The following is a 27242-nucleotide window of genomic DNA, read 5'->3' as shown; positions in this document are numbered from 1 at the left end:
ACCCCTTAGGAACCCCATCAACCCCCCTTTCTCCCTTACACCCCCTTCTGAACCTTACAAAACACAAAACAAGAGAAAATGAAACCACTACCGTCGCAATGAATACCCAGAGTCGTACAAAACATACTCTTTATCTCCTATAAACATACAAAATCGTGGAATAAAAATACATTGTGTAGGCAGCAAAAATATGGTATAAACAGTTTTAAAAACAGTGCTGTAAAATGAGAACGGTTGTGTATTTCAAACTGTTTGCAGATGTGGGATATACCAGTGAAATGGCTCTAGTGGTGGCCCTAACAATACACATGGATTAGAAGGACTCAAACAGAAAAACAGACATACAGACAGGGGACACTACAGAGAGAGATGTTTAGTCAGCTCAAACACAACCGGCTGGCCCTCTCTTTTTCGAAGGCAGACTAGCGCACTTGTTTATCGTTTGGGACAAATACCGGTTACCAAGCTTGGCCAACACTTCCAAGCCCATGACTCCAGAATGACCTAGCTAGCCAGGCTCTTTTATGTCTCTCTCTCACTCTAAAGGGCTGGTTCACAGAGCCACTCCCATCGGGGCTCGACCTGGAGATGACACCCGGTCGCCATGGAGACTAATGCTAGGTTGAGGGGGAGATTATTCTGTGTTCATTTGCTAGGGATGCTTGTGGTGCTGATGAGATGCACTACTTATCTACTCATCACGTTATCACTAATCATCACATCACTACTCATCACGTCATCACTACTCATCTACTCATCACATCATCACTACTCATCACATTATCACTACTCATCTACTCATCACTACTCATCTACTCATCACGTTATCACTATTCATCTACTCATCACATCATCACTACTCATCACATTATCACTACTCATCTACTCATCATCTACTTATCACGTTATCACTACTCATCTACTCATCATCTACTCATCACGTTATCACTATTCATCTACTCATCACATCATCACTACTCATCACATTATCACTACTCATCTACTCATCATCTACTTATCACGTTATCACTACTCATCTACTCATCATCTACTCATCATCTACTCATCACGTTATCACTATTCATCTACTCATCACATCATCACTACTCATCACATCATCACTACTCATAACATTATCACTACTCATCTACTCATCATCTACTCATCATCTACTCATCACGTTATCACTATTCATCTACTCATCACATCATCACTACTCATCACATCATCACTACTCATAACATTATCACTACTCATCTACTCATCATCTACTTATCACGTTATCACTACTCATCACGTTATCACTACTCATCTACTCATCATCTACTTATCACATTATCACTGCTCATCTACTCATCATCTACTCATCACGTTATCACTATTCATCTACTCATCATCTACTTATCATGTTATCACTGCTCATCTACTCATCATCTACTCATCACGTTATCACTACTCATCTACTCATCACGTTATCACTACTTATCTACTCATCATCTACTTATCACGTTATCACTGCTCATCTACTCATCATCTACTCATCACGTTATCACTACTCATCTACTCATTATCCACTCATCACATCATCACTACTCATCTACTCATCACATTATCATTAATCATTTACTCATCATGTTATCACTAATCATCTACTCATCACGTTATCACTAATCATCTACTCATCATGTTATCATTACTCATCTACTCATCACGTCATTACTACTCATCTGCTCATCACGTCATCACTACTCATCACGTTATCACTACTCATCTACTCATCTACTCATCACATTATCACTGCTCATCACGTCATCACTACTCATCACGTTATCACTACTCATCTACTCATCTACTCATCACATTATCACTACTCATCACGTTATCACTACTCATCTACTCATCACGTTATCACTACTCATCACGTCATCACTACTCATCACGGTATCACTACTCATCTACTCATCATGGCATTAATACTCATCACGTCATCACTACTCATCTACTCATCACGTCATTACTACTCATCATGTCATTAATACTCATCTACTTATAACGTCATCACGTCATCACGTCATCACTACTCATCTACTCATCACGTCATTACTACTCATCTACTCATCACGTCATTACTACTCATCTACTCATCACATCATCACTATTCATTGACTCATCACGTCATCACGTCATCACGTCATCACATCATTACTACTCATCTACTCATCACGTTATCACTACTCATCTACTCATTATCTACTCATTATCTACTCATCACATTATCACTACTCATCACGTTATGACTAATCATCTACTCATCACGACATCACTACTCATCTACTCATCACATCAATACTGCTCATCTACTCATCATGTCATCACTCATGTTAACTCCTATATTGACAGGGTTGATACTATAGGTGCCATCTCTCTACTTACGCTGTTGTTGCCTATGTTACCATTGTTAGTTATGTTTGTGTAACCAATTTTGCCCTGGATCATGGCAGTCACCATGTCACAATGACACGACACTCATGGCATTCCTACCCTGCTGCATCTGACTTACAGATGTCTTCATACACTCATGATTGTAGGAGATAAAAATACCCATGATATAAATAACTCATTCTTCTCAATGACACAAAGTTTCACAACATTCAGTCACGCTTTTTGACAGTGAAAGATACGAGTCATATCTAAGATTCCAGTGAATATGCAACAGGGCTCTATACGAAACACAATTCAAATGAACCCACGTGAAAGTGTTCGGCTCAATGTACGACCCCCAAACTGACCCTGGGATATATCACTTCCCTTTCAGACAGCCCAGGGTTGCAATACACTTGGCTTAGCAGCTTAACAGCATTTCCCCAAACACCCCGGCCAAAACGGTGCATGGCCCAGCACAAAACCTGAGATGCTTGATGCCTGCCTGAGAGTGCAACCCCTTCCTTCATAGACTGCATTACACTTATGGGTGAGTGCACACACACACACACACACACACACACACACACACACACACACACACACACACACACACACACACACACACACACACACACACACACACACACACACACACACACACACACACACACACACACACACACACACACACACTAGCCCCACTAGGTCTGCTCCTGAGGTCCCCTATTTATTTTTATAGGTGTTTGAGGATTTAGGTTAGTCAAAAGACAAGGCCAGGCCGGGAGTGGTATCTTTGTATCTGAGTGCTTCCTGTTTTCATTGCCTGGTCGACCCTTGCCTTAGCAGGTTCTATTGGGGGCTAACAGAGGGCTAGCAGGTTGCTACAAAAGCGGAAGGCTGAGGGCGCCAAAAGGCTAATTAGGAGAACTTTGCCAAATGAAGGGGCAGCCCCTTTTACTGCTATGGAATCGCCCCAGCTAGCAGTGTTGACAACCTCACTCTCTGTCTATCTCACCCTGCCTATGTCTTCCCTTTTCTCCCTAGAGCCCACCTCTCTCTTTCCCTCTCCTCCGCTCCTTACATCTATCCTATCTTCCTGTTTCTCCATCCCTCCCTCCCTCCTTCCCTTTCTGCCTCCCTGCTTTTGAAGCGCAGTCGAACATTTTACCCCTAACAGTGAAGTTTACCTTTCTGATAACATAATCTCCCTGTAGTATTGAAAAGCTTATACCAACAGTCTGGTATTTCACTTCCCTTAATGTGACTGGAAGACATCCAGAAACTCAGAAAGACGAAGGGAGAGAAAGGGAGGGAGGGTAGAGGGAGAGACTGTCTCTGGTCCTCTAGTGCTAGCTTACGCCAGCTGATCTCAGCAGTTTGCCAATTCCACACAGGGCATAAAAGATGCCAGCTCGCATGCTTTCTGCTGCTATATGAATACATACATGAAAGAGGCTGGGCTTATCACAATAACTCGAACAAATAATTGCCGGCGTATTCATTACGTATAGAAGATATCAGATCTCGGCTGCCACACACAAAATGCTGTGTTTCATTCTCCCTGGGCTGACTGAAGGCTGACTGAAGGCCGCTGAAGGACTGAGGGGCAAGTGGCAATTGAAGCAGGCCTATTTTCCATATCTGATTGTGATGAAGAAAGCCGCCCTGCGATTTCTCCCATGAGAGTGTGAGGTCAGGGGGAACCCAGGAGGGGGGCGAGGAGGGGGGGGGGGGGGATTTTGTTATTCTGAATCCGAAAGCCAACAATTGTTACTGTTGGCCTGTGTTGTTTTTCGCGGTGTGAAGGGGGTCCCGTCCTTTTGAGCTCTTTCAGAATAGGTGACAATGGCTGGATGTAGAGAACATATGTAGGGAGACCCCTGTGGTCGCTCTCATGGTGGAGAAGCTAGCATGCTGGAGAAAATACAAGCCCCGCTACCTTTCACTCTCTGCCTCAGTTAATGAATGTGTCAATGGAAGAATGCTGCAATAGGCCATTCAGGGGCCAAAGTCCCCAAGAATTCGCCCCTGCACAAACGCATCCTGAAATGGAAAGTACATTTGCCTAACAAATTAAAAGAAAAGGCGAATGGGTGTGTATGTGTGTGTGTGTGTGTGTGTGTGTGTGTGTGTGTGTGTGTGTGTGTGTGTGTGTGTGTGTGTGTGTGTGTGTGTGTGTGTGTGTGTGTGTGTGTGTGTGTGTGTGTGTGTGTGTGTTGATGGGTTGGGGGGATAGAGTAAAGTAAAGGGGGATAATTCTTCTTTTTTGACGAAAAAAAAATGAAGTTAGGTTAAAAGGGAGGGATTATTGCTTGTACAAGTCTGGCCTGGGCGTCTCACAACAGACAAATCAAGATTTGAGAAAACATCTCAAAGCAGGAGAGGTAATAAAGGAGAGTGGGAAAAAAAGGGATTTTGAAAGCTTTACTTCTCTGAATTAGAACAACTGCCCCTGGATCCAATCTCTTGGGTCTCCCCTTTCCACTCTTTCAATGCAATTTTAAAACAATTCTAAAGGAAATTGGTGGAGAGGCTGCAAAGCTTTCTTTGCTTCTTTCTCTGCTTTTTTGGAGCAGGGGAGCATTGGAACTGTGAGAGGCCTTCAAACGGGCATTCCTCAAGTCGCCAGGGAAGAAGCCTAATGATCCCTCAATAAAGCGAGAAATGTCTAATTACACTACATTGCCAAAAGTATGTGGACACCCCTTCAAATTAGTGGATTCGGCCATTTCAGCCACATCCGTTGCTGGCAGGTGTATAATATCGAGCACACAGACATGCAATCTCCATAGACAAACATTGGCAGTAGAATGGAAAGTTACTGAAGAGCTCAGTGACTTTCAACATGGCACTGTCATAGGATGTCACCTTTCCAACAAGTCAGTTAGTCAAATTTCTGCCCTGCTAGAGTTGCCCCGGTCAACGGTAAGTGCTGTTTTTGTGAAGTGGAAACGTCTAATAGCAACATCGTCTCAGCTGCGAAGCGGTAGGCCATACAAGCTCACAGAACGGGACTGCCGAGTGCTGAATCGCGTAACGCATAAAAATTGTCTGTCCTCGATTGCAACACTCACTACCGAGTTCCAAACTGCTTCTGGAAGCAACGTCAGCACAAGAACTGTTTGTTGGGAGCTTCATGAAATGGGTTTCCATGGCTGAGATCACCATGTGCAATGCCAAACGTCGTCTGGAGTGGTGTAAAACTTGCCACTATTGGACTCTGGACCAGTGGAAATGCGTTCTCTGGAGTGATGAATCACACTTCACCATCTGGCAGTCCGACGGACACATCTGGGTTTGGGGGATGCCAGGAGAATGCTAACTGCCCGAATAAATAGCACCAACTGTAAAGTTTGGTGGAGAAGGAATAATGGTCTGGGGCTGTTTTTCATGGTTCGGGCAAGCCCCCTAAGTTTGTGAAAGAAATCTTAACGCTACTGCATACAATAACGTTCTAGACGATTCTGTTCTTCCAACTTTGTGGCAACAGTTTTCTGTTTCAGCATGACAATGCCCCTCTGCACAAAGCAAGGTCATAAATGGTTTTTCGAGATCGGTGTGGAAGAACCTGACTGGCCTGCACAGAGCCCTGACATCAACCCCATCGCATACCTTTGTGATGAATTAGAACGCCGACTGCGAGCCAGGCCTAATCGCACAATATCAGTGCCCGACTTCACTAATGCTCTTGTGACTGAATGGAAGCAAGTCTCCGCAGCAATGATCCAACATCTAGTGGAAAGCCTTCCCAGAAGAGTGGAGGCAGTTATAGCAGCAAAGTGGAGACCAAGTCCATATTAATGCCCATGATTTTGGAATAAAATGTTTGACGAGCAGGTGTCCAAATACTTTTGGTCACGTACTGTAGTATGAGCGCACCAAATTAACCAGGAGACGTGTGTGTGTGTGTGTGTCTAACCACCCTGGTAGGTGGCCTCCCGAAATGTTCAACCCTCACTATCTTCCCCTTTTTCCCTCCTTCACACACAGAACAACCATCTAACTTCAAGCTCATGGCAGGCAAAAGAAGAGGGGGAAAATCTGTTATTTTTTTCACATTCTCTCCCTCACATTGTCAGCTTCCAAACGAAGCCCATTCTATTCTGCGGGTTGGGGAGAAATCTCCAGCCAAGGATATGTAGCCTAGCCATGAACAGCTGTGAAGTGATTTTGATAATGATGAGAATAATAAGCTCTGTGCTGTGTGGTGGTGCTGCAAGGCTAAGGGCTGTGCTGCTGCAGCTCCACTGCTCATGAATAGATAAAAGTGATTAAAGCACTCCTGATTATCCCTGACCAATATGTAATGGATTTACAGCCCTTTCAATTAGGCCGTATTTGCTAGCCACTCATTATTTGGGCTTTGGTTAGGTAATCAGGGGGGCAGAGGCTTTGGGCAACGCAGGCACGGGGAGTGGGGGGCACCTGACCCTCTTAAATGAAAGGATCAGGATCATCCTGGGGTTCTGACCTGCCCTGGCTCACTACCTTCCTCCCTCATTCTTCTTCTCCATTCATACACCCCTCCTTCATCCTATCACTCTGTCCATCCTAACTAAGCCACGTGGTCAGCAGACACCAGCTTGTGTGTCCCGTCCACCTCTCTGCCTGAAATCAGACCTCCCTGTTAAAAATCAATACAGACCGCCGTTCTGATAATGTTCTGACATCAGAGAGGGTGGTGGGACATGACAACCCCAACCCCAACCTTCCCAACCCCCACTATGTGACCCCCCCCCACCGCACACACACACTACCTTCTCTTGGACCATGCTGCCTGGCTTGCTGCATCACCTCACTGCACACAAACACTGTTCAGTGACTCCTGACTCTACAGTGGCTTGACCGGGACCCTCGCTAATAATAAACACAAGCACACCCACACACACACACAGATATTAATTTCTAAAACTATCCACAGAATGAATGTGTCCTCTGAATATTTCATCCAAGGCGTAGCGTCACTCTTTGCCGACTGAAGTGAATGAGCCGTTGTCAGATGTTGTCTGATTTAAGTGTTCGGCAAAGAGAGAGAGAGTGAGGCAAACAAACAAGCTCCTCTGTGTTTTGGCGAGAAGCCAGCTTAAGATGCAACCTCTCAACCTCAAACAACGGACAGAAGAGAGGAAATATAACAACAGACAGGTACTGTTTATACTTAAGACATACAGTAAGTGCTAGAAAAACATCTCAAAGGTTTCCTTTTAATGTAAAAGCCAATAGTAAAAATGGCACTGACATAGCACGCATATTAACCTTTCCACGTGTGAGTTCCAAATATCTCTACCGGTCGCTCCCAGCATGAGTTGTTTTATGCACATGATGTCAGAATACACTCACTGTTCCAAAATGTGATTGTTACTCAACAGGACAGTCAACACGTGCTGCCTGTTAATTATCTATAGGCTGTTTCAACTTGTCATTTTCTAATTATTTTCGAACAAGTTTTATTTTCTAACAGTTTGAATTGAGGTGTGTTCCGCCTCCTCATTAATTCACATAGAAGTAGCCCATTTCACTGTTGCGGACAATTTACGTTTGAGGCTTTACTGAGCCGGACAAACTTATCTCTTCGAGGAGAGCCCAAGCACTTCACCAGTGTTTCCCCAGATCAAGTATGTAGACATCTGTGCAATCTTGAACAAACTTTTTCTGGCTGGTGCTCGCATTGCCTTCATTGTTTGTTTTTATAACAAATAATAACTTTGGACATGTGTGCATTCCTATCAAAGTAAGTGCCTTATTTTCTGTATATTGTGTTGTCATTTCTACTGTACAGTAGCATACAGTATGTATGTATGTATGTATGTATGTATGTATGTATGTATGTATGTATGTATGTATGTATGTATATATGATGTATCTATGTATGGAGCATAATGTAGTTACAGTTTTATTCACATGTTTTCAAATAATGGTGACAAATAATGCATTCCGATTATTGCATAGATTGTAATGGACACCTATGTGTATAAAATACTTTTTTGAAGGTTGTACTGATTATGATGCGCTATGCTGTTTGCCAGCTATGTGTGGCGCCATGTTGACATTATACAATGCATTCTGGGTGTCACATAAACGTCTGTCAGACCAAAGATGTTATAATGAGGTGAAGGAATGGTTCACTCATCTTTCGAGTAAACTTCCGTAAGTGAATGAAGGGAAATGAATGATCGTAGACGACACACCCCCTTCAACATGCATACTGCAAACAGACCAAACTCATCTTGTCTCCTCTTCTTATCTTTGGTTGACGCGAAAAAACAAACATGGTGGCGCGCACAAATGTCGTATTAGTTTAGATAATTATTAAGTGTTTTACTCAATTATTTAGATCAATGGAGAGATCACCCGTGATGTGATGAATTGTAAATAGTAATTGCTATTAGCTCATTCATATTGTGGTGTATGTCAGCAAAGAGTTAGCTAAATATGACTGCTTGTGTTACGACAGTCTTTCTTCAGTTAAAGCTAGGACTGATGTAGGCTACATTTTCTGGTTTGGATGATGTTTGTGCAAAATGTTTCTGTGAAAAAACAGTGTAGCTGTCAGTGTAGAATAAACACAGAGCCAGTATTGTATTGAAAGGCAATGTGATGTGCAGTATGTGCCAAACCAGTGGACAGGGCTGCTGATGTTACACTAGCTAGGCGTCAGCACTACCTCCACATCTCAGAGGCTCTTCAGCAGAGCAAACTAGCTTTGTCTGATTGAATTGACCCGGTCACTCTGGACCAGTGACAGGTGAGTGACAGGCGAGCATGACAAGTCAGTGACAGGTGTGTATGTGTGCGTATGTGTACCTGTACGTGTACATGTGTGTACACTTGTGTATATGTGTGTCCCAGGAGCTTGCTGACGGGAGCACGGCTCATAATAATGGCTGGAACGGACTTAATGGAATGGCATCAAACACATAGGAATCACGTGTGTGATGTATTTGATACCATTCCACTCATTCTGCTCCAGACATTACCACGAGCCTGTCCTACCCAATTAAAGTGCATCAAACCTCCTGTGATGTGTGTGCACTAGGGCTGTGACAATATCACATTTTTTTCCATGGCAAAAATAAAAACAAGAAGCTTTAAAACCTTTAAAAACCTGCTGTATGTAAAATATTGTGTGCTACAGCTTGGAAAATAAATACATGTGACTCTGGATGACAACAGGATGTTTGTTTCCAACATTAGGGCTGTTTTCCTAAAGGAGTTAAATGCTTCCTTGACAAAATACTAACGAGTATCGCGATACTGGTATTGTTCCAGCTACGGCTGTTACGGGTGACCGTATTACCGCCACACCGGCAGTCACGAGTCATGACCGCAGGCAAATTCCATGTGACCATTTAGTCACGTTAATTAGCCTTCTACAAGCTCTGATGCTGCTGATGGTCATTAGTAGCCTACCAAACTTGCAACTGCCTGGTACTCAGCACTCTATTGTCCCTCTAATCACTCTGACATCAATGCAAATGTGATTCAAAATCAGATCAAACACTTCAAGAGAGCCCATGAGCTTATGTTGCGCAACAATTCTGTAGGCTATGCAATTGCATGAGAAAACAGAGTTTTGAGGGCCTCTAATAAAAAGAGGAGGATCCCATCAGCTTTCTATAGGCTACAATGTTTATTTATCAACTTTCCTAATATAAAGCACATTGCTTCGCTTTACTACCTGGCTGGCAAGAAAATAAACCAAGGGAAAAGCGTCCTCCATTCGCTATTTAAGTGCATAGATGACATGTATTGTTTCCCACTGACCCTGTTCTGAGTCAGGTGCATGATAATGATCCATTCTAAATCAAAACCAATTTCACACATATATTATTTAGTACATGTAAAGACAAAATTAAATCAAGAATACTCTGATGGGTGACAATATTAGCCTATCACTTGTGAATGATATATTACCATTTGTGAATGATGCCCGGCTTGTGTGCATTAAGGCAAGAAACAGCGCATGCCTTTTTTTGCGACTTTTTCAAATCATAGTCCCACACCTCGTGTAGCCCAGCCCATTGGCCTATATGTTTTTGACAACTCCATTGTGTCCTCCTCCCAGAGTGCTAAGAACCTTGGCGTGATCCTGGACAACACCCTGTCGTTCTCAACTAACATCAAGGCGGTGACCCGTTCCTGTAGGTTCATGCTCTACAACATTCGCAGAGTACGACCCTGCCTCACGCAGGAAGCGGCGCAGGTCCTAATCCAGGCACTTGTCATCTCCCGTCTGGATTACTGCAACTCGCTGTTGGCTGGGCTCCCTGCCTGTGCCATTAAACCCCTACAACTCATCCAGAACGCCGCAGCCCGTCTGGTGTTCAACTTTCCCAAGTTCTCTCACGTCACCCCGCTCCTCCGCTCTCTCCACTGGCTTCCAGTTGAAGCTCGCATCCGTTACAAGACCATGGTGCTTGCCTACGGAGCTGTGAGGGGAACGGCACCTCCGTACCTTCAGGCTCTGATCAGGCCCTACACCCAAACAAGGGCACTGCGTTCATCCACCTCTGGCCTGCTCGCCTCCCTACCTCTGAGGAAGTACAGTTCCCGCTCAGCCCAGTCAAAACTGTTCGCTGCTCTGGCACCCCAATGGTGGAACAAACTCCCTCACGACGCCAGGTCAGCGGAGTCAATCACCACCTTCCGGAGACACCTGAAACCCCACCTCTTTAAGGAATACCTAGGATAGGATAAAGTAATCCTTCTAACCCCCCCCCCCCCCTTAAAAGAGTTAGATGCACTATTGTAAAGTGGTTGTTCCACTGGATATCATAAGGTGAATGCACCAATTTGTAAGTCGCTCTGGATAAGAGCGTCTGCTAAATGACTTAAATGTAAATATGTAAATGTTTTGATAAGGCTTGTATCACAACTAAAGTGGCCAAATAACTTCTTAAAATTAAACACATTAATCCGCTTTACAACCGGTGTAGATCCTAACTGGCATACATAGGCGTCGCGTGAGTGTCAAGTTTGGGGAAGATCATTTTCACTATAAAAATGCACCTTTATAATAAAGCATTACATGCATAATTGCATATGTGATACATTTTGAGAATGTTTTCCCGCTAATTGATTGTATTTTGGAATACTCGCGCTTATAGCCTACTGCTGTGTGTGCATTTCTGCGCTTATAATGTAAACAAATAACCTAATAGTTTATCAACATTTTAAGCTAAACGTTCTGATCTGTTGCATCAGCCTCATTGCTTTACAAAAAAAAAAAGGGAGGCGAGCGGTTGTATTAATTTGGGATCTATCGCATCCCACAACTGTCCCAGACTATGTTTGGAATATTTATTTCTCGCACAGAAGGACAAGTTGACTAATAGAATAGGTCAACGTTTGTACTATGGGGGATAGTAGATTGGCATAAGCTAGTGTTTTTGCTGTTCGTTAGGCCTACTCATCTTGTTGGCTGACGAAAAGTAATTGAGGACAGTTCTTCCAACATCTTCAATATGCGCCTCGGAAATCAATAACAAGGACGTGCGCAGGTGCATCCCCGATGTGTCTGTCTTCACTTATAGCCTACTTCAGAGCTGAGATAGACGTGTGTGAGAAGAACCCGATCACGTGACGGATATTGGCTAATAAGAATTGAGATATCTGAGAGAGCCATGTGAGTGAGAGGTGCTTCGGAACACACAGCCAGGAGAAGGGAATTATAATTATTATGTACAGCCCAAGGGCACAGCGGCCAATGGCCGTAAAAGGCATGGATTTTTTTAGGGGGCATCACTGCCGTCGGGAAATTCGAGACATTATCAAGTGCTTGTCAAATTGTGAATGAGAGACTGATGAAGTGTGTGCAGGCTGAGCAAGACATAAAGCAAAGCTCCTGCCTTTCATGCAACTTTTTTCAAATCATCATTAGAGTCGCATCATGCAGCCTTGGAATGTATTAAAAATAAAAACATATAACCCAATGTTTGTATCACAACTAAAGTTGCATAAATAACTATAAATTAAGCATATAGGAGGACGTGTTTCTTTGAATAGCCATATGCGTACTCCCTCAGAAATCGTTTGGAGAAAACATCCTTTCTATTTTATTCAACAATGTTCAATTGTATTCTTTATACTATAAAATAATATCAAATAATGCCACGGAATTTTAAGAAAATCTTGTCTGCTAAGTGAACTAGTGTAACCCACAGTCATTTGGCATAGACAGATCAGAGTATGCTATTCTGTTCTTCCGAAATATACTACATTTTCTTTATATCATGTTTCTTTAGACCTGTCTTAAATAAATAATGGATTTATTGTGATGGTGTAGGCTATTTTAAATAGATGTATTAGAATTTTTCAAATGTAGATGTTCCAAAGTTCTGCATCAGTGGCTTGTAGGCTATGCGTGGAAGCCAAGGAGATGCTAAATTTGTTTATGTTAATTAACGGTCAATTACCGTGATACCGACAGTTATTTGCTTGATAATCACCGGCTGACAGAATTTCATAACTGCCACAGCCCTAGTTCCGGGCCCAGGTTGCACAGGCTACTCCACTATGTGGGTACTCACCGTGAGATGCTGGAACAGCCACGCCCTCATGATGTTGGTGGCCACCTTGGGGAAGATGCCGCGCTTCTTCTGCCTCTTCTTCTCCTTGTCTGGGTCATCATCATCACCTGTGCCAGGAGACGCCACGCTGTTCTCTAAACCATCTCCTAGGCAGAAACAAGACACCGGGTTAAATAGCAGCCTAGGACAGAAGATGGACCAATAGGAAGCCTTGGCATTAACCACACAAAGGGTTAGGTAGAACCCTAGAAGCTAAACCTAATATATAAGACGCTAAAGCTAACCCAGTGGGTTATCTGAGTTAGATGGAGGACTATGCCATAGCCTACACAGTAGTAGCCTTCACTAATGCCTGCATAGAAGTAGTGGGATTTAGGCACAAAGGGAGAGGGGTTTGCTGTAGACAGAGAACTAGAGGTGAGTTCTTACACCCAGAACAGTGGAGAGGAATGGATGGGGGTTAATGACTGTGTTTTGGTTGGAAGCAGAAACACTAGGCTCCTGATTCCACTCCAGATTGTTCAATAGGAGGAGAAAAAGGGAGAGAGCGAGGGAAAGAAGGGGAAAAAACGACAAGGAGGTTTCAAGATTGGGGCTGCAGTACATTAAGTCAATTAAATCCACAGGCTTGACATAATGTCATGCTTTTTTTCTGATCCAAAGGGTCTGGATGGACTGAGAAGGGAGCCTTATGAACACACACACACACACACACGCAAACAAACCCACAGAAGTTGAACATTCGGGGGCACCCAATTGAGTAGCTTGTGAATTAAAGTGGGGTGTGTATTGGGTTTGTTCATTGTTGCAGTTTGATGCACATAATGGACAAGAGTTGAACCTCCCCCTTCCTCCAGCAGATTAGCATGGCAGGCCAGTAGAAGGGCGGCTCTCGCTCCCTTTTTTGTATTTAACTAGTCAAGTCAGTTAAGAACAAATTCTTATTTTACAATGACGGCCTACCTCGGCCAAACCCTCCCTTAACCCGGACGACGCTGGGCCAATTGTGTGCCGCCCTATGGGAATCCCGATCATGGCCAGTTGGGATACAGCCCGGGATCGAACCAGGGTCTGTAGTGATGCCTCTAGCACTGAGATGCAGTGCCCTAGACCGCTGCGCCTCTCGGGAGCCCTCCCTGCATTAATGTCCAATAGTGTTTGATTTCGGGAGGAAAACAAGTGCATATCAAGGCAGTCTTTCTCCTTTAAACCCAAATTTCCATCTTTGTGCCCTCGCCTTTTCTGTCTCCTCTTCTCTGGCCATTAATTGTGCATTAGCAAAAATGATTTACTTTTAACAGTCATAGTTATTTTTTCTTGCCCTCGGGCACAAATGCCTTGAAAGCCTTCCTTGAGGGCATCTAAATTATGTATCTGAAAAACTCCTTCACTAAGGCTGAGAAGGACCCCGGCATTCTCAAAATTCAGACTTGCATGTCCTCCTGTTTTTGGGGAGGCATCAATCAGGGGCACCTATACAAGCCCTAATTTTGCATAAATATTTGAACTAATAACACTAAAAAGACAGGAAAGAAAACGGATCCGACTGGCGGCATAGTCAAATGCAAAATAGATGAAGAATACAAGGACATGCAGCATAAAGGTCTGTCTTCCCCTCCTTCTCTCTCTCTCTAATTTTCCCTGTCTGTCTGTCTGTCTGTCTGTCTGTCTGTCTGTCTGTCTGTCTGTCTGTCTGTCTGTCTGTCTGTCTGTCTGTCTGTCTGTCTGTCTGTCTGTCTGTCTGTCTGTCTGTCTGTCTGTCTGTCTGTCTGTCTGTCTGCAGGGACTAGTCTAACTCCTCCAGTGTTGCTTTCCACTTCAATAACAAAACCAGCAACCAGAGTGGACCCTACAGTCCTCTACACTTCACAATGCTGCCTTTTGGGTTAAATAATGTTGCACTTTAAGTTGTGTTTTTGTATTTCTAGTTTTTGTTGTTTTTTCAGAGCTAGTTTCCAAGTTAATCTCCTACTGGGAGTCATCCGGCTCATCCTATAGTCACAGTGGCCAAAAGGCTGGCAGATTCATTTTATTGACGTTTCCATTTTCACTGCAATGCGATAGCCTCCCCCTGGCTGGGGCGACCCATGCGTATTTACAGACTGACCTGTCACTTCATTACCCTGCCTGCTCACTCCCTCCTGCCCCGGCCAGCAAGGGTGAAATCAGACTCCCAGGCTTTCAAATCCTCTCTCTCTTTCACATGCGCATACATACTGTACGTATGCCTAATGCACACAATCATGGAGTCTTACACATGAGCTGCTCTTTATGACACACATAGAAAACCATGTAAATATATAGTACATCTGCACAATGTGTACACAGACAACGCACACAGTAACCAGAGAGAATGTGAAGGCTGGCCCAAAGAGGTGGAAATAATCAAAGAAATTATGATTCTGGATGAGAGGAGTGAGGAAGCAGAGAGAAAGAAAGAAAGAAAGAAGAAGAGAAGGGCACAACTTACACAACCTCATTACATCTAAAGGAGAGCTGGTGATTTACATCCTCCCCCACTCCTTTCTTATGAGCCAGAGAAGGAGTGCTGCAGGGCAAATTGTCCCAAACGCTAATGGCTTCTGACTGTTCCCTGGCAACTCTGGCATTTTAACCTGTGTGGATGTGCACTCTGCAAAAAAAAAAATGTGGAGAAAAAAATTCATCTGCCCGTGTGACACAGATGGGGGATGGCTATTAGGAGGTGGGCAGAGGGCCTGGGGGAGGTGAGGTGCTGGAGTGTAGCCCCAGGCACTTTTGGAAAAGCAGCACCCTTGGAGACGGGAAAAGACATCCTCTCTCTCTCTCTCTCTCTCTCTCTCTCTCTCTCTCTCTCTCTCTCTCTCTCTCTCTCTCTCTCTCTCTCTCTCTCTCTCTCTCTCTCTCTCTCTCTCTCCCCCTCTCTCTCTCTCTCTCCCCCTCTCTCTCTCCCCTTCTCTCTCTCTCTCTCTCTCTCTCTCTCATGACTTAAAGTGCTCACAATGGAAGTATGTGCACGGCTAGAGAGAGAGAGAGAAGGCTGCAAGGAATGTCCGGATGCGATGAAGAGCGAGCGCACGCGAGTAATCAAACCAAACACAGAAACAACCATGCAGGCACAGAAAACATTACGGTCAGATCAAGTCTCTCATCAGCAATAGGCGGGTGTTAAAAATGCATTCAGATATCTCTCAGGGCTGAGATCATTAACGAGCTGGGAAAGGACTGTAAATATAAATATATTACTACCACCACACATATTTACTATTATGTATTGATTTGTATCTTACATTTTCTCACTCTTTATGCGATGCGCACTGCAGAGAACACTGGAAAAAGAATTATCATTGAATTATCACAGTGAATTATTGTTTATGTGTCAATTATTATGGGATGGGTTGCCAACCGGCGATTTGAAACGAAAATACAATTTCATTCATTCATTCATTTCATGAATTGTTAGTATGAATAAGAAAATCTTATTCAGGAAAATAAGAAAATGTTATTCAGGGTCTGGGTCTCTGATAGCAGGTGTACGCAGTATAATGGGTGTCGTACACTACACCATGTCCTGCAATCTGCTGAAGGCTACAATGACACCATAGAACACTCTTCATGGCTAGAGGGCATTAAGCACTTCAGGGAGCCACTAGGGGCCAGGGCTGAGAACACTATGAAACCACTAGTTACACAGGTTGTGGCCCTATCAATACTACAAGAATGTCCTACCCTACCACTCCAGTCCACCCACACTATACATGACTGAGTAATAACTCAGAAACCCCATTCAAAACCACACATTGTGGGCTTCTAAAATAGCGCACACTTATTTGTCCTCAGCACAACGCTATTATTTATACTCATGCAGATTGCTCCTGATAATGGCTAGATTGGCAGAGTGTATGCTTTGAGAGCCTGACCAGAGGATTTATGCTGTTGGGCTCCGGTGTTTGTTTCAGGGTAATGGAGCATGAGTGTGGAGGCAGTGGCTTATGGAGGCTGTGGTTAAAGTGACTAATTACAACGGACCCCTCCGCCCCCCCTGCAGAGCAACGCTACTCAGGCATGCTCACCCCGACTCGGCCACACCGGGGAGGGAGAGAGGAGAGGGCGAAGTGGATGTGGGGGACTTATGGTAGAGACAGGGGCTTCCTTGGTGAACAGGCTGGGCCGAGATGGGCAGCTTTTTGGGGGGTGCCCCAGGGCACAGTGCTCGGGCCATTGGAAATAGAGGGACACAGGGGGAACAACAGGGGCCCTCTATGCCTCCTTTACCTTGGGTCTCTACAATGCCTGGACCTCCAGCCCCTCCCCACACCCCCTCCACCCTCACAGGCTGGGCCAGAGAGAAAGGAGAGAATAGAAGGCGGGATTTAATGCCTTCCTTTCCCCTTCTTTTTCTCCTCAACTTTTCAGCCGGCATAAGCGACGTTTAGCACATTCAGTCCCCCAAATGGCTGCGAATAAGGGAAGCAGTGGGGGCTCCTCTTTTGTCCAGCCTTTCCCCCTTTTATTTACTCAGGATTTACGCAGGGCCCTCTACAGCACTGGGACCACATGTTCCTGACGCACACACGCACGTGCACACACACACACACACACACACACACACACACACACACACACACACACACACACACACACACACACACACACACACACACACACACACACACACACACACACACACACACACACACACACAGACAGACACACACACAAGCAGCACCTCTGTTCACACTCCAGCAGGCAGGGGTATAGCTGGCCCTCTGTCGCTCTGTGCCTGCCCATGGGATTACAGGTTCTCTAGTCCCAACCGCATGCTATCAATATGCTAACGCCTCAGATAAAAAAAAACATACTCCAAAATGTTAGCAATATGCCAAATCCCTTAAACAAAACGTTTTTTGTTTCGACGCTTCTATCCTCCTGCTCCTATGTAAAACGTTTTTATATATACTTAAAAAAGCCCTATACACCCCTCTCACTCAGATCCATACTATAGATGAGATGTCTTACTTGGAATTGTTTTCGTTTGTTGGCCACTAAGGCCAGTGATGTTTTAGGGTGATTATTCCCTGATCTCTGCTTAAACAAGCACTGGACCATAAAACAACAACTTAGTAAACACCAAGCACGGTGACAAATTGGGAGCGCCATTCCAGGAGTCATTAACAGCCCTAAAACCTGTCGCAGCAATTACACTCTCCCTCCTCTCTCTACCGCCCTCCTCCCTTTCGAACGCCAAAGTCAGGTGTCGCCTCCCTGCCTTTTACCATTTTACCACTGGTGAACACCAGGCCAGAGGAACCATTGCAGCCAGAGTGACATGGGATCTGCTCTCCCCCAGCGTGTCGCCTGTATACACACTTAGAGGAATAACACTGCATCTGGTCTGTGATCTGAGAGTTATGACTGACTGAGTGGGTCCTTGTGCATGAGGAGTAATGTGCAGTTGTCTCTGCAGAAAAACACATAATGAAGTGTTCCCTTAAATGAAGTGGAATATGAGCTTTAATTAGATGTCTTTTCCCTGAATGTGGGAAGACAGACTGGCAGGCTGGAAAACAGGCAAAAGAGCAGGCAAGGCAAGGCTGTTGGGTTGCTCAACTCCTGCACCTTTGCCTCCCTCTCCGCTCTCCTAGCCCCCTAACCCTGCCATCAGGCAGATACCTCTCGGTCATTCCAGGAATGCTGCAGATAACTATCACCTCTCCACAGATACTGGGCCTCTCTCTCTCTCTCTCTCTTTAATTCTCCTCTCACAGGCCCAGCTCTTACTCTGGCCCACAGTGCACATCTCTCTGTACTTCAGAATGCGGGGAAAGGGATGGAGTGGAGGGGCAGGGGAAGGGGAAGGGGAAGGATAAGAGGAAGGAGGGGAAGGGAGGGAGAGGGGGTAAAGAAGGAGTTGGGGGGACAAACATTTTAGAGCCAGTGAGGCTCTTTTACTTTTTACTCAAAATAGGGGCTATAAGCAAAACTAGGCACCCTTCCTTCTTTTCCCCCCACTACCACTCTCCTACAGCTTCTCTCCTGGTGCCACAAAGGAGAGTGCACTCTACTTCCTAGTGCCGCTGGGGCCTCTGGTTTCAGGCAATAATCATCTGCCAATATGCCTGATGTTTGGGTGAACCGGGCTATGCATATTATCAAAGGCTCTGGGCTGGGGTTAATTACCAGTGTAATTAGGTGTTGTTACAGGTAGCAGGGTCTCTCATTACATCATAAATAGGGCCTTTGAGAGGCTAACAATGGCTCTTGCTCCTGGCCCTCTCTCTGATTGCGACTCTGATTTTTTCCAGTAGCCCCGACCAAGATCTCTGCCTCTACTATTCATTAGTTGGTTAATCACTTGGTGCTGATGATTTTAGGAGTCAACAAACCTTGCCTTTGTGCCGAGCAAGTCTTTAGGGCCACTTCATCAACAAGTACAGCTGTGTGTAAACGTTTCCTGCAGGATGATCAAGGACTCCTATTTGTACCTTAAGGGGGAATGTTTTACAGAAACCTAGCTGGATTCCTTCGGTGTGATAAGAGGTGATTATCTGCACAAAGATATCACTGAATCTACATAAAGAGTACTCATATAACATCCTGTAGTCTCAGCCTGTGACTACAACTTGGGCCTGGGAGGAGTAACGCTACTCTCTCATGGAGGTTTCTATAGTTCCTGTCATCCAGTCGGATGACAGGATTTGGAGAGAGAGAAAAAACGATCAAAAGAAAGGAGATGGAATAAAGATGTGTAGAAGAAGGAGGCAGGCTGTTGCAGATGTCAGGATCCAATTTGCATGAATGGCAAAGGGGACGGGGAGCGGCCCTCCAAACCACCCGCCCCACCGCTCCTCTACTCTTTTTTTTGGGGGGGGGGACTAAAAGGGTGTCTTGATGCCCATGACTGCCCCTAGATCGCTCCAGAGACAGGGATCAGTGCCTAATGAAGGGCCTTGGGTCTAGACCAAAGATTTCACACTCGCTGCCTCCCTGACAACTTCACCCTTTTCTGTTCCCCCTCAACTTCTCTCTGTCTGCACTGTACACTGCGCCGCTCGCACAACAACGTTGTGAATACTCTCCTCTCTTCCCTCCTCAGCTTTTCCCAAATCAGATTGCTGTAATTGCTCCCAGAGGTTATCTAGGTGCATCCCTCGACTTTTAAAGATCAGATCTTTAGAAGCCTTGCTGCCTTACCAGTCGTTTCCCTCCCCTTCTCAGCTCTGCTCTGTCCTCCTCTTCTTCCCAAAGCTGATCTTGGCACGACGAAGCTATTCTCTCCCTGGTTGGTTAAAATTACATATGTCCTCTCTGCCTCTGTTCAGCTTTGATATCTTTATTACTGTAGCAGAAAACTAAATAACAGGCCATGGTGCCTCAGCCTCTGAGCTAGGGACTTCATCTCTTCCTAGGGTAGGTCTTGCCCCACCAAGGATGGGTGGCTGGGTGCCCCCCGGAAGCAAAACTGGGTCATGTTCAATTAATTGGAGAGGATGAAAATTAGCAAAGCAAACTGGATCCATTTTCTCCCCCAAAATAGGGGGTGTTGCTGCTCCTTTCAGCTCTGAATAAGACCGTGAACCGAGAGAATAGAGCAGAGAAATATAAAGAAAACAAAGAAAGGGAGAGAGAGAGTGGAGAGAGAGAAGCAGCTCATCACGTGGATGGATTGTTTTGCTAGCTACGGGCTATATGGCTTTATTAATCCCTAGTAGAACCATATCAAAGTCTTCTACAAAAAAACAGCAGGAAAGAAATTCAGTGGAATGAGGGGTTCCCTATTTTGGCAGTGTGCCGTTTGTGATACAGCACTGCAGATCAATCACCGTGTTAGAGGCAGCAGGAGGATGATGAGAGCAACATTACTAGTGATTCTCTACCCCCAATTACACCTCAGACTCAAACAAGCAAATGCAGCTAGTTTGTGTTGGGAGTGCAGGACACCTTGGAGTTATTACTGGCTTGCATGGCCTGCCACACCCCACGGACAATGGCATCAAAGAGCTGGGCTTACAGAGATTGGTGGTGGTGGGGTAAAGAGTGGGGTATGGGTGCGAAAATGAGTTAAAAGATTTATAAATCAACAAGTCAACCATCAGATTGTAGCCTCTACTCTGCAGCCCTCTCATCAGCCGACTGCCATGGCATTTTTTTCCCACCACAAATGTCCTGGAGGCATGGAACAAAGCGAGCAGAACTGATTACTGTGCTGCTGCCCTGCTCTGCCAGTCTAAACTCTGTTTGGCTTCCTAATAAGCTCACTAAAAACCCAATTCATCACCCATAACCCCTTCTCAACCCGCCATGAAATCCCCCCATTATGGGAGAGGCAGGGGCAGCCGTTTACAGGGCCGAGATACTGGGTGGAAGGGTGATGGGATAGGGGGGAGTTTACAACCCTGGCGTGGATACCTTGACGCCAAGGTTGTTCCCTCTTCGCCCCCCAAAGCGCACTGCCCCCAAACACACCCTCCTTAAAACCCAACAGCAGGGGTGTCCCAGGCAGCCGTGGTACAGGAATGGTCCTTTCCCGCCCGCTTTCACACCGGAGATTTCCACTTTAATAACCCCATCTCCCATCCCTGGGAAGACAGGAATTTGGTGGGAATGTGGCTTGGAGGGGAGAGGGGTGAAGTGGAAGGGGTGGAGGGGAGAGATAGAGCTTTGCATAGGATGGATGGAGGATGGGCGAAAAGGATATAGTGGGAGAGGAAGGGTAGCTAGCAAGCTAGTTAGGTGGATGACAAACAGCTGAAGAGGAAGGTGATTGTGAATTCCTCCCCAGTTGGACAGAGGTGGAGGGATAGGAAGAGTGGAGTTGGGGGATTGGAGGAGGGAGGATTGAGGGAAACTCCAACTCCCACAGTTCCTCATTACATGGAGTCGGAATGATCCTCCTGGCACCTGAGCTGTAACCAAGAGATTACTGAATTGATGAATCCTCGCTTTAAAATGCAGCTGTTTTATTCTGCTTTAGTAATTAATTCTTTTTCCAATAGCGTATTGATTAAGCGTAGCCCCTGATAAAGTTCAAACTGAGAGGAATCCCCCCCTGGGCCTCGGCTTGTCCTGCTCAGGAGAGTCAATGAAAACTTCCTCCGGTTCCTCCCTCCTCCACCTGACTCTCCCTCCCTCAATCTGTCTCTCTCTTTTGCCCTCTCTCTCTCTCTCTCTTTCGGCAGTACAGTTTGCCCTCATAAATGAGTCAGGCCTGTGAGGAGCTCTGTTAGATGATCGCTGCTTTTGTCTCCCCTCTTGCTGACTTTCTTCTGTGCAGGGCCTTTTGTATGCTACTAACACACACACACACACACACACACACACACACACACACACACACACACACACACACACACACACACACACACACACACACACACACACACACACACACACACACACACACACACACACACACACACACACACACACACACACACATACTGTACCAACACATACACACAGATGAGCATACAATAAGCACCGGTATATTATGTCTCCACCACTACACACAAGCATATGTGCACATACCAGGTAGTTGTGTGGTACATTCCCTCATGCTTTTCACACTGTATCACTCGTATTCCTTCTCTTACATGGCATAACAGTACACAGAAGAGGAGCATGTCTTTCAGAAAGCTACTCTTCCATTCTTTTCATCCTCCGATTTTCCATACAGCTGTGAGTGAGTGAGTGAGTATACGAGAACATAGGAGTCTTCATGTTCTGGTTCTATGGAGGTGAGGAGTTGTACAGGCCTTGGGGTTTCCATGGAACAAAGCCCAAGAGGACGACCGATGTCCTCACAATGTTCACACACTAACAGCAGTGTAGCCAAAATAACCTGACCCTATATACTGTACCTGCCTTGTGGGAACCCTAACTTCTTTGGGATAGGGGGCAGCATTTTCACATTTGGATGAAAAGCGTGCCCAGAGTAAACTACCTGCTACTCAGGCCCAGTTGCTAATATATGCATATTATTAGTGATTTGGATAGAAAACACTCTGAGTATAACAGTGAGTATAACAGAACTCATATGGCAGGCGAAAACCTGAGAAAAATCCAACCAGGAAGTGGGAAATCTGAGGTTTGTAGTTTTTCAACTCATCGCCTATCGAATATACAGTGTCTATGGGGTCATATTGCACTTCCTAAGGCTTCCACTAGATGTCAACAGTCTTTTGAACCTTGTTTGATGCTTCTACTGTAAAGGAGGGGGGAATGGGAGCTGAATGAGTCAGAGGTCTGCCAGAGTGGCATGAGCTGACCACGCGCGTTCACGTGAGAGCGACCTGCGTTCCATTGCAATTCAAAGACAAAGGAATTCTCCGGTTGGAACAGTATTGAAGATTTTTATTAAAAACATCCTAAAGATTGATTCTATACATCGTTTGACATGTTTCTACGGACTGTAACGGAACTTTTTGACTTTTCGTCTGGACCTAGTGATCGCGCGTCATGAATTTGGATTTGTGAACTCAAGGCGCGAACAACAAGGAGGAATTTGGACATAAATGATGGACTTTATTGAACTAAACAAACATTTATTGTGGAACTGGGATTCCTGGGAGTGCATTCTGATGAAGATCATCAAAGGTAAGTGAAAATTGATAATGCTATTTCTGACTTCTGTTGATTCCGCAACATGGCGGGTATATGTTTGGCTTGTTTTGGTCTCTGAGCGCCGTACTCAGATTATTGCATGGTTTGCTTTTTCCGTAAAGCTTTTTTTAAATCTGACAAAGCGGTTGCATTAAGGAGTAGTATATCTATAATTCTGTGCATAATTCTTGTATCTTTTATCAAAGTTTATTATGAGTATTTCTGTAAATTGATGTGGCTCTGTGCAAATTCACGGGATGTTTTGGAGGCAAAGCCAAATGAGGTTTTTGGATATAAATATGAACTTGATCGAACAAAACATACATGTATTGTGTAACATGTTGTCCCGGGAGTGTCATCTGATGAAGAATATCAAAGGTTAGTGATTAATTTTATCTCTATTTCTGCTTTTTGTGACTCCTCTCTTTGGTTGGAAAATGGCTGTATGCTTTCTGTGACTAGTTGCTGACCTAACATAATGATATGCTGTGCTTTCGCCGAAAAGCCTTTTTGAAATCGGACACTGTGGTTGGATTAACGAGAAGTTTATCTTTAAAATGGTGTCTAATACTTGAATTTGGCGCCCTGCAATTTCATTGGCTGTTGGCGTTCCCAGACAGGTTAATAAAGAGTCCTCATTGAGACCCACATCAGTGTACCCAGAATGCTCTCAGTGTCCCCATTCAGACAGCATAGTGCTTAGGCAAAATGTGAAATAGTGGAGGGATTAATGAACGGAGAGGGAAAATATAATTGGATGATGTACGCAGTGCTTAATGCATTTAGAGAGACTATTTCCCTTCCTTAACGGGAGTGGCAGAGAGGTTCTGACGGGCCTTCTATTGACTGTCCCTGATCCTGAAGGTAATTTCAACAGGTCATATCATTATAACCCAGTCCTGCCACTCTGTTTCATTGACCTGCCCAAATGAGTATTCCATCGCATTCCTGGCACATTTTTTTATTTCTAATTAGGTGGCTGAAACAAGCTGTCTAAAATCTGTTGTGAACTGGGGGTGGCAGGTGACAATGTCCAACCAACCATAATTCAGTTCTGTTGTTGCTGGTGCTCTGACACATTTTCAGAACATTATAATACAACATTTCCCATTGCCAACAAAACAACATAACCTCCCAAAAAAGCCAGCTATCGCCGGGATGCGCCTTACTCCTCTTTGAGTTTGTAATCGCGATGCCCTGCAAGTTAATATGCAGCCTTAGAGTTCCAGCTCTGTGGAGAACCCCCCAAAGAACAATTCTCCTCTGATGCTATTAATTAACTGTGCTCCATGCCTCTCAGCTTTCTGAAGGCTGGATGCCGTCTCCCTTTGTTTCTACTCTTCTGTTTTTCAGGGCTTCATTATTGACTTTTCAATTTTCCACTCGCATCCACCCCCTCCACCAGTGGTAGCAACACTGAGTGTTTCTGTAGCAGGAGCAGCCGCGGTGCAGTACCTGCCCGACAGTACCCCCAAGCCCACTCACTGAGACACCGGCTGGGGAGGCCTTGGAGCACGGGCAGCCCACAGCTCATCACCATCCCAGCGCTCACACCCCAGGAGGCCAAAATCAAAGAGAAAGGCCCTTAAAATGTAACCATGGGTAATGAGGGTGCTCCCCTCCTGAAACAATAAGCATATACAGCACTTGAGAGAGAGAAAGGAAGGGAGAGAAAGAAAGAGAGAGAGTAGGAGTGTGGGAGGGAGAAAGAAAGAGAGAAAACTGGAGAAATAGGAATAGCTCGGGCCAAGCTGGATAAGGGTGAATTAGGATTGAACTTCCAAATGCTGAGAGATGTGAGAAAGAGAAGTGAAGAAGAGAGTGAATGTGGGACACAGAAAAAGAGAGAAGGAGAAAAGGGCAAAAGCCCCCAGCCAGTGGTGATGGTAGCCGGGGCCACGCATCCATCCAAGCACGTATCTGTGGTGGTGAAAACAACAAGGAGGTCTGAGGGCCGCATGCCTCAGGAGCCAAATGGAGCCAAGGAGAGCACGACTAATTTCTTCCCAACAATGGACCCTGGATGGGCGCCCACACAATGGCAGGTGCTTTGAATAGCAGCGGGACCCTTGCAGCAGAGGGCTTCTCTCCTCTCTCTCTCTCTCGCTCTCTCTTTCTGTCTTTGTACCAAGGGCCTCGATGCTGGTTGGCTTGCGTAACCTTTCATTTTCAACTGGGCTTCCTTTTGACTTATAAAGGATGAAAACGATCTCATGGGGGGCCAGAGGAGGAACAGGCAGCGAGGCCTGTGGGGCAGAATCCAGACCAAGTCCTACGCTCTGCTCTCTCTCTTTCTCTCCTCCTTGGCCAATGCTTGGGCCCCTTCAGTCTTATTTTCATCTCTCTATCTCTGTTCTTTTTTGTTGTTGTTACACTTCTCGTTTGTTTTTGTGTGTTGGTATGTTTTTAATAGTTGTGGAGTTTGTTCTCCAGTGGTGCTGGATGGGCTGTTCTTCGGGCCATTTAGGGGTAAAGGCAGGGGTAGTTCCCCCCACCTTAAGAGCATTCTTTCCGGGGTCATAAGGTCAGGCTTCACAGATGTCTACTGCAGACAGTTGTCTAAGGACTGCATCCCAGGGAGTAAGCATTCGTTCCAAACAATGCAGCTTTTCCTCCTCACTTAGGAAATATTTGAAATGTGATTTTCTTCTCTCAATTTGTATTCTGTCTTTTTTTTTAACAAAGTGTTTTCCATGGTGCGGGTTTTTGTTTTTAGAAAATTTAAAGAAAGGACTGGCCATCGCAAGATAGCAATGTTTCCTTCTTTCTCTCATTCTTTTAAACCCTCCCTTCTTCCTTCGCTTCCTCCAATTGTTCTAATGGGGCCTTAGTCATCGTTGCCTAATGGCGAACGGAAAGATGCTTTTAAAAAACGCTCCGTTTTTTTCTCAAAAGCATCGTTGCCAGTGGAGAAAGACAAAAACATGCAAATACTACACAGCAACTGTCATAGTGCACACACACACACACACACACACACACACACACACACACACACACACACACACACACACACACACACACACACACACACACACACACACACACACACACACACACACACACACACACACACACACACACACACACACACACACACACACCCTTGACTAGGCAGGGCAGAAGACTAACAAAAAGCAACCATAAAATAGGAGAAAGACAATATTTAAAGTAGAGCATCGCTGGGTAGCCTCAATCACAACAAAATGGCAGAGAGAAGTAAATTCCCAAACCAAACGGCTTTCATTAAAGCAAAATCAAGCTTCTGCATTTCAAGGGGGTCGGGCAAGACACTGGAAAGAAGGAAAAATATGGCAGCATTTAACATGCATGTTCCGCCTCAGAACATGGAAAAGTGTGTAATTGGAACAGCACTTAAAAATACAGGCGCAGACCTCCCTCTCCTTTTATAGCTTGTTTCTTTTTTTATCTCTCTCTTTTGATATGATATTTTTCCTCACCCCCTTCCAAACATCTCCCCTGTATTCTGAAATTGATAACCTTCTAAATGAATTATGGTAAATGCATAATGAAGGTTTTCTCACCCTGAGCCCTGAAGCCAGCCAAGACGGTTGCATCTTGTTTGGCATGTTGATTTGTTTTGTTGCGCATTTATCCCCTCTCTTCCTTCAGAGTGCTGCTTGCTCACTGCTTGGGGCATGTAAATAAGAAATTATCCTTGCTGACTAATACTCCTAATACCTCCTT

The 27242-nt window shown here is 45.0% G+C and overlaps 1 protein-coding gene across 8 annotated transcripts in view; it reads right to left on the bottom strand.

Annotated features, from left to right (window-relative positions):
- LOC139553402 (homeobox protein Meis2-like) overlaps positions 1–27242 on the bottom strand; it is a 100447-nt gene that overhangs the window by 48220 nt on the left and 24985 nt on the right. For 7 of the 8 annotated variants that reach the window (XM_071365689.1, XM_071365688.1, XM_071365683.1 and 4 more), the window contains exon 8: positions 12954–13099. In XM_071365689.1, coding sequence (XP_071221790.1) covers positions 12954–13099 — 146 coding nt within the window. The remainder of the gene's footprint in view (positions 1–12953; positions 13100–27242) is intronic. The other variant, XM_071365685.1, reaches the window with a different exon arrangement.

This window comes from Salvelinus alpinus, chromosome 25, assembly GCF_045679555.1.
Source record: "Salvelinus alpinus chromosome 25, SLU_Salpinus.1, whole genome shotgun sequence".
NCBI classification, from domain to species: domain Eukaryota; kingdom Metazoa; phylum Chordata; class Actinopteri; order Salmoniformes; family Salmonidae; genus Salvelinus; species Salvelinus alpinus.
Note: the sequence above shows the minus strand (reverse complement) of the source record. Positions and strands in the feature narration are given on the sequence as shown.